Source organism: Pristiophorus japonicus, chromosome 12 (assembly GCF_044704955.1).
Source record: "Pristiophorus japonicus isolate sPriJap1 chromosome 12, sPriJap1.hap1, whole genome shotgun sequence".
NCBI classification, from domain to species: Eukaryota; Metazoa; Chordata; class Chondrichthyes; family Pristiophoridae; genus Pristiophorus; species Pristiophorus japonicus.
In genome coordinates this window covers 101,344,982-101,364,594 of record NC_091988.1, presented here as the reverse complement: position 1 = coordinate 101,364,594, position 19,613 = coordinate 101,344,982, and the positions used below count along the sequence as shown (strand labels likewise).

The 19,613-nt window shown below is 45.5% G+C and overlaps 1 protein-coding gene across 8 annotated transcripts in view; it reads left to right on the top strand.

The window, feature by feature from the left end:
- The window catches only part of dnah1 (dynein, axonemal, heavy chain 1), a 668,552-nt gene that overhangs the window by 451,966 nt on the left and 196,973 nt on the right, over positions 1-19,613 (top strand). For all 8 annotated transcript variants that reach the window (XR_011596078.1, XM_070895813.1, XM_070895814.1 and 5 more), the window contains 2 exons: positions 8,452-8,630; positions 15,478-15,708. Coding sequence is in view for 7 of the 8 variants with exons in the window: in XM_070895813.1 (XP_070751914.1) it covers positions 8,452-8,630; positions 15,478-15,708 (410 nt within the window). In the remaining variant the exon portion in view is untranslated. The remainder of the gene's footprint in view (positions 1-8,451; positions 8,631-15,477; positions 15,709-19,613) is intronic.

Genomic DNA, 19,613 nt, shown 5'->3' with positions numbered 1-19,613 from the left:
AGAGGATTTTCCAAAGCACTAAACACCTTCACAACAACATTACAACATTAAAGAAGCATAAGTACATTTAAAGCACTAAGCACTAAACGAAGCAGTACATTTAAAGCACTAAGCACTAAACGAAGCACAAAAAGTAATAAACAATTAATTAACAAATAAAAAATAGAAGGAATCCTGCACCTAAAGCACCAAGACCAAAGTAATAAGCAACCAATCAATAACAAATAAAAAAATAGAAGTCCTACCTTTATGTGAAGGGAAGGTGTTTCTGTCAGTCTCGCTCTGTGTTTCTGTCCATGTCTCTCTCTCTGTCTCTGTCAGTGTTTCTCTCTGTCTCTGTCAGTGTCTGTGTTTCTGACAGTGAAGATAGGGGGGAGAGGGGGTGGGGGTGAGGGGTGGAGGGGGGAGGAGGAGGGAGGGGGTGGAGGGGGAAGGGAGGGAGGGAGGAGGAGGAAGGGGGGCTCATACAGGCTCCCGACACCCTGAGAAGCTTGCTGCCAAGTTTGTGCAATTAAAATGTCTTCCTCAGCTACCATTGCATTACCCAACACAATTGTTGCTTTTATTTCATTGAGAACAAGCCAGTTGTTTTAAATTGCATAAAACAAACTACAGGAGATCCAATAGTTACAGGCAACTCTCGATTATCTGGGTGCCTCGGGGATTGGGCTATGCCGGGTAAACGATTTCTCCGTCAGAGCGAGTTAACATTACAGTTAATGCTTACAGTACTGCAAGTGTGCTCTAACCATAGCTGTAGCATATCTTCTAATCCTTGAATTCTAGTCCTCTAGATCTAAAGACCATTAGGCTTGTTGATTACTTCCTGTAACTGTTTGTGGCATTTTAATGAATTATGAGAGGCAGTGGACCTGTGTGCGAGTAGCAGCGGGAGCTGAGGCAAGGCAGAGCGCTTAAAAGCAAGGCTTAACAGGCAACATTCGAAAGGAACATCAGAGTTTCAAAGTGACGTCACACACACGGAATTTTAAATGCCATTACAACGGCTTCACGTTGCATCCGTGTGCGGATAATCAAGAGTTGCCTGTACTTAAATAATGGGTGAAAATATCAGCAAGATGAAAATCCCATAATACTTAAAACTCAAATTTAGGTCCCAATAATAACTGAGGCTGAAAGGGAACAGGCATTAAAACTAAAAGTAAAGTTAAAATGTAGGCATGCAGCCTCCTTAAAATATTTTAATAACTGACCTTCTCCAAAGAGTTGGCTGGTTGCACGCCCCCAACCTGCCTCCATTAAAAACGGAAGTGGGCGGGTTGCCCATTTTGATATTTATATCCCCACACCCACCCTGGGGAGCAAAATCCCACCCCTAGTGTTACAATCTGGGCATTTTAGTGCCAGTTGTCAGTGAAGTTTCTCCAATCCATCCATGGTTGTTAAGAAGTCTAATCAATGCTGATGACAACCAATTTCATACCTCTTGCTTCAAACAGCAGCTGAATTAAAAAAACAATCCAACCTCCTTTTGCCAGAATAAGATGAAGGCTCAATACTCATTTTGCATTAATTACTGGAAGACAGCAGCCTACCTACTGCTCAATCATTTTTGTAGCTTTTACTAAAATCAGTCTTAATTTATTGCTCCTTACTGCACTTACAATTCTGAAAGTGGCACATTTAGTACTACAGCTTCATTTTATGTTCCTTTTCATAAAAATAAGATTGGTCATTTTCTAACCAGTCAGATAATTAAGTCCACAAAGTAAAAATGCACAATATAGCATCTTTCTTGTAATCAAAAATGTTCCAAAGTATTTCACAAAGCTGAAATTGGACACCAAGAAATGATGGGAGAAAAGTTTAGGAAGGTGTCTAAGAAGTTACGTATTGAGGTTTTTGAAGGAGATGAGAGAAGTACTCAGGTCCTTCAGTCACCTTGGCTCAACAATCAAGAACAATCTTCCTAAAGCACTGCTCCAAAATTACAGGCTTCCCTTTAATACACCAATTTAACAGTCAGGAAAGAGCACGAGTTACTGAATCAAATTCAACGCAAGAAAAATATAGCATGAATCAAATGTACAGTAATATGGCATTTCGGCTACTAATAGGTCGTTTCCATTCAACAGAATAGGTTTCCATTCAACAGAATGACATTTTAAAGAAGGTATGGCAGCACTTCAAAAAGTAATTCACTAGATGTGAAGCACTTTTGAATGTCTCAAGTTCATGACTACTATATAAAGTCATGTCGGTTTTAGCTATCATCTGTAATTAATGCAGAATGAATTGTTGTTTTTCATAAGGCATGTACTGTTCCCTAAAGTTAAATGGTGAACTTGCATTTACTTTCCACGTGTCTTAAGGAGACATACTTATTAATAGTTTCTAGGGCAAGAGACTGTTATTTAATACTGTAGGCTACATTGAATTAGTATTACTCTGATCACAGCCGATATTTGTCAAGTAGAACTTATAGCATTTGAATTCTTAATGTGAAAGATTGCACCAACATATCTCCCTCCGATGCTTTCCTTAAATTGTTTTTAAAAACTGTTAAAATGAAGCAAATTAGATTTTACAGTAACACACAAATCAAATGAGAGGATAAATCCTAATTCTGTTTTGTACAATAAGGAATGTGAGCTGTATAGCTGCATATTGAACCCAACTATGCATTTTCCAATATTTGAAGAATTTCAATATGGTAGAGCGCATATTTAAATTCAGAAACAGTACCTGATCCTGTAAACAAAAAGAAAGGCAGTACCTCTGAACTGCAGAGCGTCGGGCTGCGAGGAGCTACTGCACATGCGTGCACTCTCTAGCGCGCATGTGCAGAGGTCCCGGCACGGTTTTCAGCTCCGGGATATGGCTCTGCCCCCCGCTGCTGCCTGCGATACTACTTGCTCCGCCCCCTCATCCTCCGATGCGCCACGCCACGCTCTTGGAGGACCCGAGAATTCCAAGGTAGGATTTCGATGCGCTTTTATTCGCAAACAGCAGACATAACTGATGGAGGTGCGTCGTTCTAATCAACATCCGAAACTTGGGCCCTATAGTAATAGGACATTAAACCTAACTTTGGTGTTGATAAGTGGTGACAGGGGAACGGACCTATGATGAAACCCACGAGATGGAGAAAATAGAATCAGAGAATGACACAGTACAGAAGGAGGCCATTCGGCCCATTGTGCCTATGCCAGCTCTTTGAAAGAGCTATCCAATTATTTCCACCCTCCTGCTCTTTCCCCATAGCCTGGCAATTTTATCTCCTTCAAGTATTTATCCAATTCCCTTTTGAAAGTCATTATTCAGGCTGTGCATTCCAGATCATAATAACTCACTGTGTAATATAGTTTAACAAAATTATCTTCAATTATGATCTTAGTTGGAAACTAAAGTTAATCGGATTTAGATTTAGGAACAAGTAACATGGGGCTAGAACCTCCACTTTTGTGCTTATCGCCTAAAAATGGGCGTTATTACCAGCATGGGCGGTAAAAAAGGGTTTTCAGATCGCCGGCTTCTCGCCCATAATCAAAGCACTTAATCTCCATTTTTGAAAATGGGCGTTACCGCGAGCGATATGAAATGGGTGGTAGCATTAAATTTTTTTGATCTTCTGCGGTAAAGTGTGGCCGTTCTTAGCAACGACATGGCAACGCTCGATTCTCGTGATTTAGAAGGTCAAGGGTCATCATGGCATGCGCAGAAGAGGAGACAGAGAGAGAGGGAGCTCAGGGGCACTGAAAGCGTGTGTGGCTGTGGTGTGTGCTTGTTTGGCTGTTGTGGGAAGCACGAGGGAGATTCACCAGTAGCAAAAAGCTTACTAAGTGCCAAGAACATAGTTGGCACCGAGTTTTTGTCCAACAAATAAGATATAACATGGAAGGGATGGAGGCGGCCCTGGAGCTCGGAGCTAGGAACACTGGTGGCAGAGGGCTCCCAGTGGTCCCGGAGCACGGCTCTGCACCCCAAGGTGCCGCACCCTCATTGCCAGCCACACATGAGAGCCAAGTGCAACATCTTGCTTCTGGCTCAGAGCACATTCCCACCTCGGGACCGTCCTCTCCCGTATGCGTCCAAGCAGCGTTTCGGCCATTACCCCTGCCCCACCCCCCCCCCCCACCTCCCCAATGAAGCATCACCTGAGGAGCTCCTCGGCCAGGCAGCTTGGAGTCAGGAAGGGAAGGGGAAGGGGTAGAGGTGGGGAGGAGAAGCCGGTGGGGGTGGGGGGGGGAAGGGTTGGTTTGTACAGAAATACTGATGATTTCAGACTAATGTTCAGTTTAAATGTTTTTTATCTAACAAAACCTGTAGCTCATTGGCTCAGATAGCTGCACCGTTACACACTCGTGATTCCTTAACATTAGAGGATATAATGACACTTAACTTCACACAACTTAAACCTTAACTGTCACCAAGATGATACCCACCATTGATGTATCACCTGCAAACCCAGCAGTGTGTCAGCCTTGTAAATAACACCAACGTTCTTTCAGGCAAAGTGATCATTGATGAGGCCTGACGTAAGGCTCTTGCAGCTATCATGCCACCATGGGCCCTTTCATGCGGTCTACAGGGGGACGGGGGCATAGCTTCAGCGTCAGCCTGATTGTCTGGGCCGATGTCAGCATCTGCCTCCTCATCCTCCTCATCCTCCTCTTCCTCTCTCTAGTGAGGTGGACTGTCAGACTCATCAGGCAATTCTTGTCCCCTCCTGATAGACAAGTTGTGCAGCATGGAGCACACCACCATGAGCTCGCCTCCTGAGTGGTCCAGGCATCTAAAGCACTGCTTCAGCACTCCAATGGTTTCTCTATGATATTGCGAGAGCTGTGGCTCTCGTTGTATCGCCTCTCGGCCTCGGTGTGGGTGTCACGCAGGGGGGTCGCCAGCCAGGTGGCGAGGCCATATCCTTTGTCGCCAAGCATTCAGCATTGTCCTTGTGGCTGATTGTTAAACAAGCCAGATACAGTGCTCTCATGCAGGATGTGAGCATCATGGATGTTGCCCGGAAATTGAGCATTCATTGCCATTATAATTTGCTGGTGGTCGACAACCAGTTGGACATTCAGGGAGTGGAATCCCTTGCGGTTCCTGAAAACCTCTGCATCCTGAAAAGGTGCCCGCATCGCAATGTGCATACAGTCTATTGCTTCCTGCACCTTGGTGAAATTTGCAATTCTGGAGAATCCTAGAGCCCTTTCACTCTGTGCCTCCCTGGTCATAGGGAAGCTGATCAAGTCCCTCCTGCGTGTGTACAGGGCTTCAGTAACCTGTCTAATGCAGCAATGTGTGGCATGCTGAGAAAGTCCGCAAATGTCTCCAGCTGTGGCTTGAAAAGAACCCGAGGTGTAGAACGACAGTGTCGCGGTGACTTTGACCTCGACGGACAGTGTAGTACTGAAGGTGCTGGCAGGCTGCAGATCTCCCCTTATCAGCTGGCATGTGGAAGCGCAGTCTCCGAAGGCAGGTGGTGTCGGGCAAGTCGAGGTAAGAATGTTTCTCCTTGTACTTGCGGGGGTTGTAACATCTGGTCCTCCTCATCAGTCTGTCACGTCTTACATTGGGCACATAATGCAGTGGAGCGTTCCTTTGGCGATGTCGAGTCTGCTGCGTGTAATTGGCCACCAAGAGAGGATGAGAAAGGACAGGCCCCATTGCAGTAGCTCTCTGTTTTCTACCGATTGGTCACAAACAAGGAATGTCCCGACGAAGACACCTATTCAATTCCAATCGGTCACAGTATGGTCAAGATGTTGTGGAGATGTTCACATCAACTCCAATGACCTGCAGAGTATATCCAAACTCCACCGAGGTTGAAGCACAGCAACCTTTTAAAGGATGTGACATGTAATCTATAACATGGCGTCCATAACGCTGTGATTAGTTCCACTTTTTCTGGGCGAGCAATATTGTGGGCGATATGTGTGCCAGGTGGTGAAAGTGACGCTGGGCGATCTCATGGCCGCTAGTTTCGGTAAATATGCTCTTTATGACAAAAAAAGGTGGGCGGGCCTTAATATTCAATCTTGGCGTTAAATCAGTGCGGAAAGTAATGCTGGGCGATATTATGGGCATTGATATCGCCCATTCTGATGATTCCGACCAAAAAAAGTGGGCGAACGTTTTTTTCCCGGCATTAAGCACATGGGGAAAGTAACACTCGGCGATAAATTTCTAAAAATGCCTGTCAGTTTCCATTTTGTGCCAAAATGGGCGATATATGGGTGTTACACATCATTTCAGCGGTAAAATGGGCATTAAGTGGGCTTTAAGCATGCAAAGAATGTGGCGGTTCTAGCCCCTTATATAAACATTTGCAGCTGATACCAAACTGGGGCGTATAGCTAACACAGAGGGAAAATGTAACATACAGGTCATACACAAAGACATTAGAAAACCTGAAGACGAGGCAGTTAAGTAGAAAATTTGAACTTTATCATAGATATATATATATGAGGTGATGCACTTTGATAGGAAAAATAGAAACATCACCTACAACCTTAGAAAATAAGAAACTGAATGGTTAAATGGATCTAGGATTACAGGTGAACAAATCATTAAAAGCAGCACAGGTCAGCAAAGCAATTAATAATGCTAACGAAGCACTGGAATTTATTTCTAGGGGTATAGAATCCAAAAGTCGTGAAGTTCGGTTGGTCAGGGTGGATGTGGAGAGAATGTTTCTGTGGGGAAATCCGAAACTTGGGGCCATAAATACAAGATAGTTACTGATAAATCCAATAGAGAGATAAGGAGACCTTCCTTTACTCAAAGAATGGTTGAAATGTGGAACTTGATACCATGGGAAATGGTTGAGGCAAATAGCTTAGATGCTTTCAAAGGGAAACTAGACGAGTACATGAGAGAAAGGGGAATAAAAAGATACGCTGTAAGGCTGAGATGGGGTAGATGGAATGGGAGAAGATTCGTGTGGCGTATTTACCCCAGCACAGACCAGTTGGGCCAAATGGCCTGTTTCTGTGTTGGGCATTCTATGTCATTCTATATAAGACAACTATTGGACAACTATTGGAATACTGTGTGGCACAGTGGGGTTTCGAATTGTCCTTTCACCTTTTGGAGCTTGGTTTGAAGCTAAACAGATTATTTTTTTCTCTCTTCAGCCGTAAAGTTTCTGAGTGAAATTAGTTTGAGGCATTCTCTACCATCATGGATGTGAGTGCACACCACAAAACTACTAATTTGACACAATATGGTACAACATTGCTGCTCAGAACAGCCAACGTCATGGCTGGCATGCAAAATTGAAATTGTAATTAAGGCATATTAAGGCATAGAGTAGCATTGAAGGAGCTTCATTGTGTATTTAACCCATATTAACCCACACTATGGCTGACCTAGGAGTGTTCAATTGTGACACCGGGTCCAAATTGGGAAAACATCAAATTTCCAGTATTAACATCCCTTGCTGTGATTGTCAAAATTCGCATGGAAGTGGGATGCTTTTCAGAAGGGGGGATTTTTGTGCTTTGTCAGATTATGTCAGGGAGAGATCTATGGTAAATCTAATCCTGTAGGTGATGTGAGAGTGTAAAATGTATCATTTAACAGCCCTGTCATTTCTCAGCTCGCTGAGCATAGTGATCACACACACACATTTAAAGCATTGGCATTTTTGTACTCAAATCAAAACTAAAAAAATAACAGGATAAAAGTATCAGTATTTGCACATTTTATATTGATAGTATAATGTTCTAAGACTGCAGTCCCACTGTGCGACATCGTACAATGGAACCAACATTAGAGAATCAGGTGTGGTAGTCAGATGAATTTCAAAATTAATCTAGAAAATCGATGGTGCTGACCACACACAGATCTCTGATCTCTGATCTGCACTATCAAATTTACTCTATGATTCTTACACAAACAAGGTGATGGGATACAAAATTACCAGAGTAAATCCAATACCCAAAGTAGTCGTGCTTCCATGTCCATGTTCTTTTTACACATGCCCGGTGATGACCTCTAACTCTGACGATGCCAGGATTGTGGGGTTAGTGTGAGGGCCCTTGATTTACATAGGACAGATGGGTGCAAGCATTAGTCTGGGTTCATCTCTGACATCCACCTGCCCATCACTGCCAGAAACTCCAGTACTCACCCACCCTGTGGAGAGGGGGAAGTTGGGGATCATCTAGGGGTCAGTCCCTGACTGTGGCCACACAGTCCTTAAACCCGAGAGTGGTGTGACTGTTCCAGTTAAAAATTGTTTTTAAAAAGATTTGATCTCCACTCAATCAACATAATGGCTGCCACACAGACACCGGATCCCCTTCCAGCATCAGGAGCAGGAACTCCCGGCTTGGGAGTCCTTGTCCCTAATTCTTACGCCAGCCATCATTTTGCTTGTAGGTGGTACCCAGTCCTGCTAATGTTTAGGTAATGCCCCAGTGTAGGTTTAAGATGTGGCTGTGGGTCTGTGTTAAAGTCTGTAAGGTTTATTTTTCACAGATTATGCTGAAGAGGTGAAAAGTCTGAATGAGCCACTTGTTGTTGCAACAATCAAAGTGTACGCCACCATAACATCACAGCTGCTCCCAACCCCTGCCAAGTCGCACTACACTTTCAATCTGCGTGATCTATCCAAGGTCTTCCAGGGGATGCTCATGGCTGAATCTAAAGATACTCAGGTATGCTTGAGCCATGGCTGTACCTAGACGACAGCTTTCTCTTATCTCCTGCACTTGGCACAACCAGTTGCTTCAAATAACATGTCCTGATGAGGAGCTAGTTTTTAAAAATAAATTCATTCTCTGGATGTGACATCGGTGACAAGGCTGGTATTTATTGCCCATCCTTAGTTGTTCTGAGAAAGTGGTAGTGGGCTTTCTTCTTGAACCGCTGTAGTCTGATTAATACAACTGAGTGATTTGCTAGGCCACTTCAGAAGGCAGTTAAGAGTTAACCACGATGGTGTGGGACTGGAGAAACGTATAGGCCAGACCGGGTAAGGACAGTAGGTTTCCTTCCCTAAAGGACGTTAGTGAACCAATTAGGTTTTTACGACAATCCGATAGCTTCATGGTCACTTTCACTGATACCAGCTTTTTATTTGCAGATTTCCTAAACTGAATTCAAATGCTCGAACTGCCACGGCGAAATTTGAACTTGCGTTCTCTGAATCACTAGCCCAGTAACATAACCACTACACTACTGTACCCAACTCACTGAATAAGTTAACCCCTTTTGACCACTCCTGCTATCATTGCCTTCCTGGTTCATTTGTAATAAGTACATTTAGTTGATAAAAAAGGCTAATGTCCTAAACACTCAGAATTAGAGCTTTCATTGAATCAAAGGCTTCTTGTGAGCCACCGGAGGGTTGCAGGATCCCACCGTGCTTCAGTTATTTTTTCATTAACTTTATAGCCCAGATAGTGTTGTTAGTGTTGAGCATAATGCCGGTGGCAACCGTGCGATAATGGCCAGCAGTGTCAGAAATGCCGTACACCACTCGCTCATTTCTGTTTTCCATCTCTTACAAAATTGTTGTTCATGGAAATGTTACTTTGAGTGACAATCGGGTAGATAGCCGTCGGCGGCAGTCGGGAGCAGCGTCGAGGAGGTCCGTTGGTGAGGCCTATAAAAGGCACAGCAGGGAGTCCGGGGCCCAGCGTCGGCGGCAGTCGGGAGCAGCGTCGGGAGTTCGTTGGGGAGGCCTATAAAAGGCACAGCAGGGAGTCCGGGGCCCAGCGTCGGCGGCAGTCGGGAGCAGTGTCGAGGAGGTCCGTTGGAGAGGCCTATAAAAGGTGAGCCGGTGCAGCTACAGGGAGAAGGCAAAAAAGAAGTAGAAAGAAACAGAAAGGTGACGTCACGGCCAAGGGGGTAAGTGATTGGCTGGTGATTGGTGAGTAGTTTTTCTTTTTTCTCTTCTATAACAATGAGTAAACTTTAGCATTGTTGTTGCCTATCTAAGGGTTAAGTCATGGCAGGAGAGCTCGGTCACGTGTTATGCTCCTCCTGTACCATGTGGGAACTCAGGGACGACTCCAGTGTCCCTGACGACTACGTGTGCGGGAAGTGTATCCGCCTCCAGCTCCTGACGGACCGCGTTGCGGAGTTGGAGCTGAGGGTGGATTCACTCTGGAGCATCCACGATGCTGAGAATGACGTGAGTAGCACATGTAGCGAGTTGGTCGTACCGCAGGTAAAGGGTCCACAGCCAGCTAGGGAATGGAAGACCAGCAGGAAGAGCAGTGCAAGGAAGGTAGTGCAGGGGTCCCCTGTGGTCATCCCCCTGCAAAACAGATACACTGCTTTGAGTACTGTTGGGGGTGATGACTCATCAGGGGAGGGCAGCAGCAGCCAAGTTCATGGCACCGTGGCTGGCTCTGTTGCACAGGAGGGCAGGAAAAAGAGTGGGAGAGCGATAGTGATAGGGGATTCAATTGTAAGGGGAATAGATAGGCTTTTCTGCGGCCGCAACCGAGACTCCAGGATGGTATGTTGCCTCCCTGGTGCAAGGGTCAAGGATGTCTCGGAGCGGGTGCAGGACATTATAAAAAGGGAGGGAGAACAGCCAGTTGTCGTGGTGCACATTGGTACCAACGACATGGGTAAAAAAAGGGATGAGGTCCTAGGAGCTAAATTAAAAAGTAGGACCTCAAAAGTAGTAATCTCGGGATTGCTACCAGTGCCACGTGCTAGTCAGAGTAGGAATCGCAGGATAGCACAGATGAATATGTGGCTTGAGCAGTGGTGCAGCAGGGAGGGATTCAAATTCCTGGGGCATTGGAACCGGTTCTGGGGGAGGTGGGACCAGTACAAACCTGACGGTCTGCACCTGGGCAGGACCGGAACCAATGTCCGAGGGGGAGTGTTTGCTAGTGCTCTTGGGGAGGAGTTAAACTAATATGGCAGGGGGGTGGGAACCAATGCAGGGAGACAGAGGGAAACAAAAAGGAGACAAAAGCAAAAGACAGAAAGGAGATAAGGAAAAGTGGAGGGCAGAGAAACCCAAGGCAAAGAACAAAAAGGGCCACTGTACAGCAAAATTCTAAAAGGACAAAGGGTGTTAAAAAAACAAGCCTGACGGCTTTGTGTCTTAATGCAAGGAGTATCCGTAATAAAGTGGATGAATTAACTGTGCAAATAGATGTTAACAAATATGATGTGATTGGGATTACAGAGACGTGGCTCCAGGATGATCAGGGCTGGGAACTCAACATCCAGGGGTATTCAACATTCAGGAAAGATAGAATAAAAGGAAAAGGAGGTGGGGTAACATTGCTGATTAAAGAGGAGATTAATGCAATAGTTAGGAAGGACATTAGCTTGGATGATGTGGAATCTATATGGGTAGAGCTGCAGAACACCAAAGGGCAAAAAACGTTAGTGGGAGTTGTGTACAGACCGCCAAACAGTAGTAGTGATGTTGGGGAGGGCATCAAACAGGAAATTAGGGGTGCATGCAATAAAGGTGCAGCAATTATAATGGGTGACTTTAATATGCACATAGATTGGGCTAACCAAACTGGAAGCAATACGGTGGAGGAGGATTTCCTGGAGTGCATAGGGGATGATTTTCTAGACCAATATGTCGAGGAACCAACTCGGGTGGAAGGCTATCTTAGACTGGGTGTTGTGTAATGAGAGAGGATTAATTAGCAATCTCGTTGTGCGAGGTCCCTTGGGGAAGAGTGACCATAATATGGTGGAATTCTGCATTAGGATGGAGAATAAAACAGTTAATTCAGAAACCATGGTCCAGAACTTAAAGAAGGGTAACTTTGAAGGTATGACGCATGAATTGGCTAGGATAGATTGGCGAATGACACTTAACGGGTTGACTGTGGATGGGCAATGGCAGACATTTAGAGACTGCATGGATGAACTACAACAATTATACATTCCTGTCTGGCGTAAAAATAAAAAAGGGAAGGTGGCTCAACCGTGGCTATCAAGGGAAATCAGGGATAGTATTAAAGCCAAGGAAGTGGCATACAAATTGGCCAGAAATAGCAGCGAACCCGGGGACTGGGAGAAATTTAGAACTCAGCAGATGAGGACAAAGGGTTTGATTAGGGCAGGGAAAATGGAGTACGAGAAGAAGCTTGCAGGGAACATTAAGACGGATTGCAAAAGTTTCTATCGATATGTAAAGAGAAAAAGGTTATTAAAGACAAACGTAAGTCCCCTGCAGTCAGAATCAGGGGAAGTCATAACGGGGAACAAAGAAATGGCAGACCAATTGAACAAGTACTTTGGTTCGGTATTCACTGAGGAGGACACAAACAACCTTCCAGATATAAAAGGAGTCAGAGAGTCTAGTAAGGAGAAGGAACTGAGGGAAATCCTTATTAGCCGGGAAATTGTGTTGGGGAAATTGATGGGATTGAAGGCCGATAAATCCCCAGGGCCTGATGGACTGCATCCCAGAGTACTTAAGGAGGTGGCCTTGGAAATAGCGGATGCATTGACAGTCATTTTCCAACATTCCATTGACTCTGGATCAGTTCCTATGGAGTGGAGGGTAGCCAATGTAACCCCACTTTTTAAAAAAGGAGGGAGAGAGAAAACGGAATTATGGACCGGTCAGCCTGACATCGGTAGTGGGTAAAATGATGGAATCAATTATTAAGGATGTCATAGCAGCGCATTTGGAAAGAGGTGACATGATGGGTCCAAGTCAGCATGGATTTGTGAAAGGGAAATAATGCTTGACAAATCTTCTGGAATTTTTTGAGGATGTTTCCAATAGAGTGGACAAGGGAGAACCAGTTGATGTGGTATATTTGGACTTTCAGAAGGCTTTCGACAAGGTCCCACACAAGAGATTAATGTGCAAAGTTAAATCACATGGGATTGGGGGTAGTGTGCTGACATGGATTGAGAACTGGTTGTCAGACAGGAAGCAAAGAGTAGGAGTAAATGGGTATTTTCAGAATGGCAGGCAGTGACTAGTGGGGTTCTGTGCTGGGGCCCCAGCTGTTTACACTGTACATTAATGATTTAGACGAGGGGATTAAATGTAGTATCTCCAAATTTGCGGATAACACTAAGTTGGGTGACAGTGTGAGCTGCGAGGAGGATGCTATGAGGCTGCAGAGTGACTTGGATAGGTTAGGTGAGTGGGCAAATGCATGGCAGATGAAGTATAATGTGGATAAATGTGAGGTTATCCACTTTGGTGGTAAAAACAGAGAGACAGACTATTATCTGAATGGTGACAGATTAGGAAAAGGGGAGGTGCAACGAGACCTGGGTGTCTTGGTACATCAGTCATTGAAGGTTGGCATGCAGGTACAGCAGGCAGTTAAGAAAGAAAATGGCATGTTGGCCTTCATAGCGAGGGGATTTGAGTACAGGGAGGTGTTGCTGCAGTTGTACAGGGCCTTGGTGAGGCCACACCTGGAGTATTGTGTACAGTTTTGGTCTCCTAACCTGAGGAAAGACATTCTTGTTATTGAGGGAGTGCAGCGAAGGTTCACCAGACTGATTCCCGGGATGGCGGGACTAACCTATCAAGAAAGACTGGATCAACTGGGCTTGTATTCACTGGAGTTCAGAAGAATGAGAGGGGACCTCATAGAAACGTTTAAAATTCTGATGGGTTTAGACAGGTTAGATGCAGGAAGAATGTTCCCAATGTTGGGGAAGTCCAGAACCAGGGGTCACAGTCTAAGGATAAGGATAAGGGGTAAGCCATTTAGGACCGAGATGAGGAGAAACTTCTTCACCCAGAGAGTGGTGAACCTGTGGAATTCTCTACCACAGAAAGTTGTTGAGGCCAATTCACTAAATATATTCAAAAAGGAGTTAGATGAAGTCCTTTCTCCTAGAGGGATCAAGGGGTATGGCGAGAAAGCAGGAATGGGGTACTGAAGTTGCATGTTCAGCCATGAACTCATTGAATGGCGGTGCAGGCTAGAAGGGCCAAATGGCCTACTCCTGCACCTATTTTCTATGTTTCTATGTTTCAATTACCACTTCATCACTAGGGTGTGTTAAAGCAATGGATTGAAAATTGGGCCGGTAATATAACGAGCGGGTGATCTGCTCGGCCTGATTTCTGCCCAAGTAATAAATACAAAGGTCTACCGCAATTGGTTCAATTCATGCAGTAGACCAATTAACCCTACAGTGTCCCATGCTGCACTATTTGCAAATGGCTAGCTTGATCCATTCATCTCGCACAAATTGCTGGAGAGACGGCAGTGAGAAAGCCGGAGTCTTCATTTAAAGGTGAGCCAAAGCAATTTGTTTCCACATTTTGCGCCTCTGTAGGCGACACTATTTAATCTGAAAGGGATATTGTATTATCTCAGTGTGGACCACCAAAACAGAATCTGGCACGTCAAAGCCTACTTCCCTGGAACCTCTCACAATGCTTTCAATTTGAGGTAATCATCTGTGCCACCTTTATTTAAATGGGAATGTAGAGTCGAGGGTGACTCCAGGGAGACAAAGACTACCCACTGCAGCCATGGTTCTTGTCACCCATGTGGTAACCATGGACAGATGTAGAGTGCAGATTCAATGAAGCTCATGCTACCACCAGAATTAATCTCAAACATACCATTGGGATTTTGGAACCAGCTCACAATGTGCCTCACAATACAAATCCCTTCCCCACCCCACCTCCCGGATAATTGTGCTGAAGCCTTTGTCCACCCTAAACATGGCCCCTGATATCAGAGGGAGTGTCGCCAGGGGAGGGAGCTGCTTCGAACGAGAATTTCCTGGATCCTGGCCTGGGTTACGCCACACGGCCAGTATACGGGAGGGAGGAGGTGTACCAGCCTTTCGCTTGGTGTAAGTGGGATTCACTTGGAAGTCCAGGCCTGTCAAGGAAAAACAAAATGACTTCTCCCATCTCCTCTGTTTTTTTTTTTTAATTTTTCGTAGCCAATCTTTCCAATTCTTTGTCAGATCACAAACGCCACAGGTCACCTTGCACACATCAAGGATCACCCTGCGCTATTGCTCTTAGCCAAAAGGCCTAGAGCCCAAGCACCGTTCCTGGAAGTACTGCAATACCAGGTTCGTGCCATGGAGGTGGATGGGTCAGCAACCCCACACACCTCCGTGGAGGTGGATGGGTCAATCCACCCCACAGGAACCCGAGATGTGCCCATAGTGTCACGGGGTGCCAACCAGCATTATTTAAAGCAAACAACTTTCTCCTGTCCCTAAGTAGTCCAATGAGGCTGGCACTTATGGCGGGCTTGGCGTCCAGCACATGGATGGCCCTACTGGGTTTGTAATTCATGATATGCCCGATACCTCATGACCTAGTGGGCCTCCAGCATCCACGAACCCACGTTTTTAAATCTATGCTTTACATATGCAAAATATTATCACATGACCCGCATCAATTTACCAATGGTGGAAATACATTAAATAAGAAACATCCTCTGATTTTCCTAATTAAATTTTTAATTTATTGATGCTGACTGTGTGACTGGGACAAGTGCGAACAATTGGACTGGATATTGTTCTGCATTGCCTTCTCATAGGTTCATTTTCTTGTTTCAGACTAAAGTTCTGTTGCTGAGACTGTGGTACCATGAAAGCTGCCGTGTGTTCAAAGACCGTCTGGTGAACGACAGTGATCGCAACTGGTTTGAAATACTGATGCACAGCAAGCTTTCAGAATTGGGCACAAGTTTTGAAGATATTGCTCCACATCTACCTGTTCTCTACGGGGATTTCATGTCTGTTGGAGTAGATAACAAGATCTATCAATTTATCAGCGACCAGGAGAAGGTGAATTTGTGCTCTGTGCTTAACTTAATTACTGAAATCTGCTTTTGCCATGTCAGTGATACAACCCAAGTTAACTCTGCCTAGGAGCAAGAAGTGCATTGCTGCATTTTCTCTGTTAAATAAGATAAAGTGTCATAAGTTTGGGACTGCTATTTAGCTGTAGCATGGAAATTTGTCTCATGTCTCCACTGTTGTCAGTTTTAAGTTGTAGTGGTTTCCTGACAAACCAGCCTCACAACTGTCATTGGTTTGATTGGACCATTCAGGCAATTACTCTGATGATCTTCCAGTGAGGACTTGAACCCAACACCAGGATGGTCCCAGGTTCCAGCCCCAGTTTGTGTTGCATTAGCTGATCTCAGCCAGGATGGCAGCTGGAGAACTTGAAATGACCAACATTACTAGGCTGGGAGGAGAAAGATGAGACCTGATTCCTAACTGCAGTCTAGTCCATTCTATTGAAAAGTGTGCCCATGGATGATGTTGGGTGAGGTTAGGATTGAGTTTACCAGACAATCAATTATCTTGTCAACTCTCAGTCTAGACTCATAAATGTTAATTGATCTGCTTAGAATACGCTCTGGGACTGCCAAACCCTCCAGAAAGATTGGCTCTACATAGATCAATTACACTTATTTGAGCCTAGACTGTTACTGTTGATTATCAGGCACATCACTGCCAAGCCTAATCATGTTTTCACCCAACACTCGCATATGACCTTTCAAATAGAAATGACTGGATAGCAACCATGAATAGTGTGGATTTAGCCAAAAAAAGAAACTTAGATTCCCTTAATGATACCAGGAGTATCCTATCTCAGCTGAATGTATCATTTACAGCATCCCTGTCCTCCCAGATCAGAATATATAACCCCTATATTTGTCTTGCGTCTGCACTGGGGTGTTGGTGAAGTGCATGGAGCCTGACCTGAGCCCCCTGGATTTGTGTGATTGGGTTATTACTGTGTCGCCAGCGCACAGCCACCCGCAGCCAGGGGCTTATGACCAGCGGTAATAGCTGTTCGCTGCAGCCCCTTCTGGCTGCTGTCCAAAACAGTATGTGAAAGGTCTCCAGCCCTGAGGATCCAATGAGTCCCTATGAAGAAAAAGATCACCTACATTTTTGGGCCTTGCTGCCTGCCTCTCTAATTTGAGGGGTGGGGGTGAGGTACAAGGATTACCCACAGCTTCTTTGAGTGCCCCTCTAATGGCATTCCCAGAGCAACATGAGCCCCAAGGTGCACTGAGGCCCATCCCACCTCATTTCAATGCCATTACGATGCTTGCACCAGTTATAGGCACAGGCGCCCGGCCCCTCTCCCTACCCTGGAAATTCTGGGCTAGAGAATTCCAAAGATTCACAACCCTTTGAGTGAAGAAATTTCTCCTCATCTCAGTCCTAAATGGCGACCCCTTATTCTGAGACTATGACCCCATGTTCTAGATTCCCCAGCCAAGAGAAACATTTTCTCAGCATTAACCCTGTCAAGCCCCTTAAGAATGTTATATGTTTCAATTAGATCACCTCTCATTCTCAACTCTAGAGAATGTCTTTCCTTAGGGAAGGAGACCAGAACTGTACACAGTACTCCAGGTGTGACCTCACAAATGACCTGTATAATTGTAGTAAAATGTCTTTACTCTTATACTCTAATCCCTTTGTAACAAAGGCTTACATACCATCTGCATATTAACTTTCTGTGATCCATATAGAAGAACACCCCGGTCCCTCTGAATGCAAACATTTCCCAGTCTCTCGCCATTCAAAAATATTCTTTTTTGCTTTTCCTACCAAAGTGGATAACTTCACACTTCCCCACATTGTATACCATTTGCCATATTCTTGTCCACTCAGTAAACCTGTCTGTATCTCTTTGCAGCCTCTTTGCGTCTTCCTCACAGCTTGCTTTCCCACCTATCTTTGTATCATCAGCAAACTTGGATACGTTACATTCGGTCTCTTCATCTAAGTCATTAATATAGATTGTAAATAGCTGAGGCCCAAGCACTGATCCTTGCAGTGCCCCACTAGTTACAGCCTGCCAACCCAAAAAAGTCCCGTTTATTCCTACTCTCTGTTTTCCATCCATTAACCAATCCTCAATCCATGCTACTATATTACCCCAATCCCATGAGTTCTAATTTTGTGTAATAACCTCTTGTTGTGGCACCTTATTGAATGGTTTTTGAAAATCCAAATACACTGCATCCCCGCTTATCCATCCTACTCGTTACATCTTCAAAAAACTCTTAACAGATTTGTCAAACACGATCTCGCTTTCATAAAACCATGTTGACTCTGCCTAAGTATATTACGATTTTCTAAGTGTCCTGTTACCAGGTCCCTAATAATAGATTCTAACATTTTGCCTACTACTGATGTCAGGCTAACTGTCCTATAGTTCCCCGTTTTTTCGATTGCTATCTTCCAATCTTTGGGGAATGTCTGGGGAAAGTCAGGGCCCGCTGGACTGAACACTTCGAAGATCTCCTCAACCGAGACTCTACCTTTGGAGTGTCCTCGACTCCATCCCGCAGCATGCTACCCGCCACCACCCCAGTGAGACCCCAACATTGCATGAGGTAGAAAAGGCCATAAGACAGCTAAAAAAACAACAAGGCTACGGGAGCGGATGGAATCCCTGCTGAGACACTGAAGTATGGCGGAGAGGCACTACTGGCGCCAATACACAACCTCATCTCTCTCATCTGGAAGGAGGAGAGCATGCCAGGAGATCTTAGAGATGCAGTGATCGTGACCATCTTTAAAAAAGGGGACAAGTCCGACTGCGGCAACTACAGAGGAATCTCCCTGCTATCAACCACTGGGAAAGTCGTCGCTAGAATCCTCCTCAACCGTCTTCTCCCCGTGGCCGAGGAGCTTCTGCCGGAGTCACAGTGCGGATTTCGTCCCCTCCGGGCCACAACGGACATGATCTTTGCAGCGCAACAGCTGCAGGAAAAATGCAGGGAACAGCGCCAGCCCTTATACATGGCCTGCTTCGACCTTACAAAGGCCTTTGACACTGTCAACCGCGAGGATCTATGGAGCGTCCTCCTCCGCTTCGGATGTCCTCAAAAGTATGTCACCATACTCCGCCTGCTCCACAATGACATGCAAGCCATGATCCTTACCAACGGATCCATCACAGACCCAATTCATGTCCGGACAGGGGTCAAGAGCCCCAACCCTCTTCTCAATCTTCCTCGCTGCCATGCTCCACCTCACAGTTGATAAGCTCCCCGCTGGAGTGGAGGTAAACTACAGAACCATTGGGAAGCTGTTCAACCTTCCCCATCTCCAGGCCAGGTCCAAGACCACTCCAACCTCTGTCGTCGAGCTACAGTACGCGGATGACGCCTGCGTCTGTGCACACACAGAGGCTGAACTCCAGGACATAGTCGACGTATTTACCGAGGCGTATGAAAGCATGGGCCTTAAGCTAAACATTAGTAAGACAAAGGTCCTCCACCAGCCTCTCCTCGCCGCACAGCACTGCCCCCCAAACATTAAGATCCACGGCGTGACCCTGGACAACGTGGATCACTTCCCCTATCTCGGGAGCCTCCTATCAACAAAAGCAGACATTGATGATGAGATTCAACACCGCCTCCAGTGCGCCAGAGCAGCTTTCGGCCACCTGAGGAAAAGAGTGTTTGAAGATCAGTCCCTCAAAACTGTCACCAAGCTCATGGTCTACAAGGCCATAGTAATACCCGCCCTCCTGTATGGCTCAGAGACGTGGACCATGCACAGTAGTCACCTCAAGTCGCTGGAGAAATACCACCAGCGATGTCTCCGCAAGATCCTGCAAATCTCTTGGGAGGACAGACGCACAAACATTAGCGTCCTCGCCCAGGCCAACATCCCCAGTATTGAAGCACTGACCACACTTGATCAGCTCC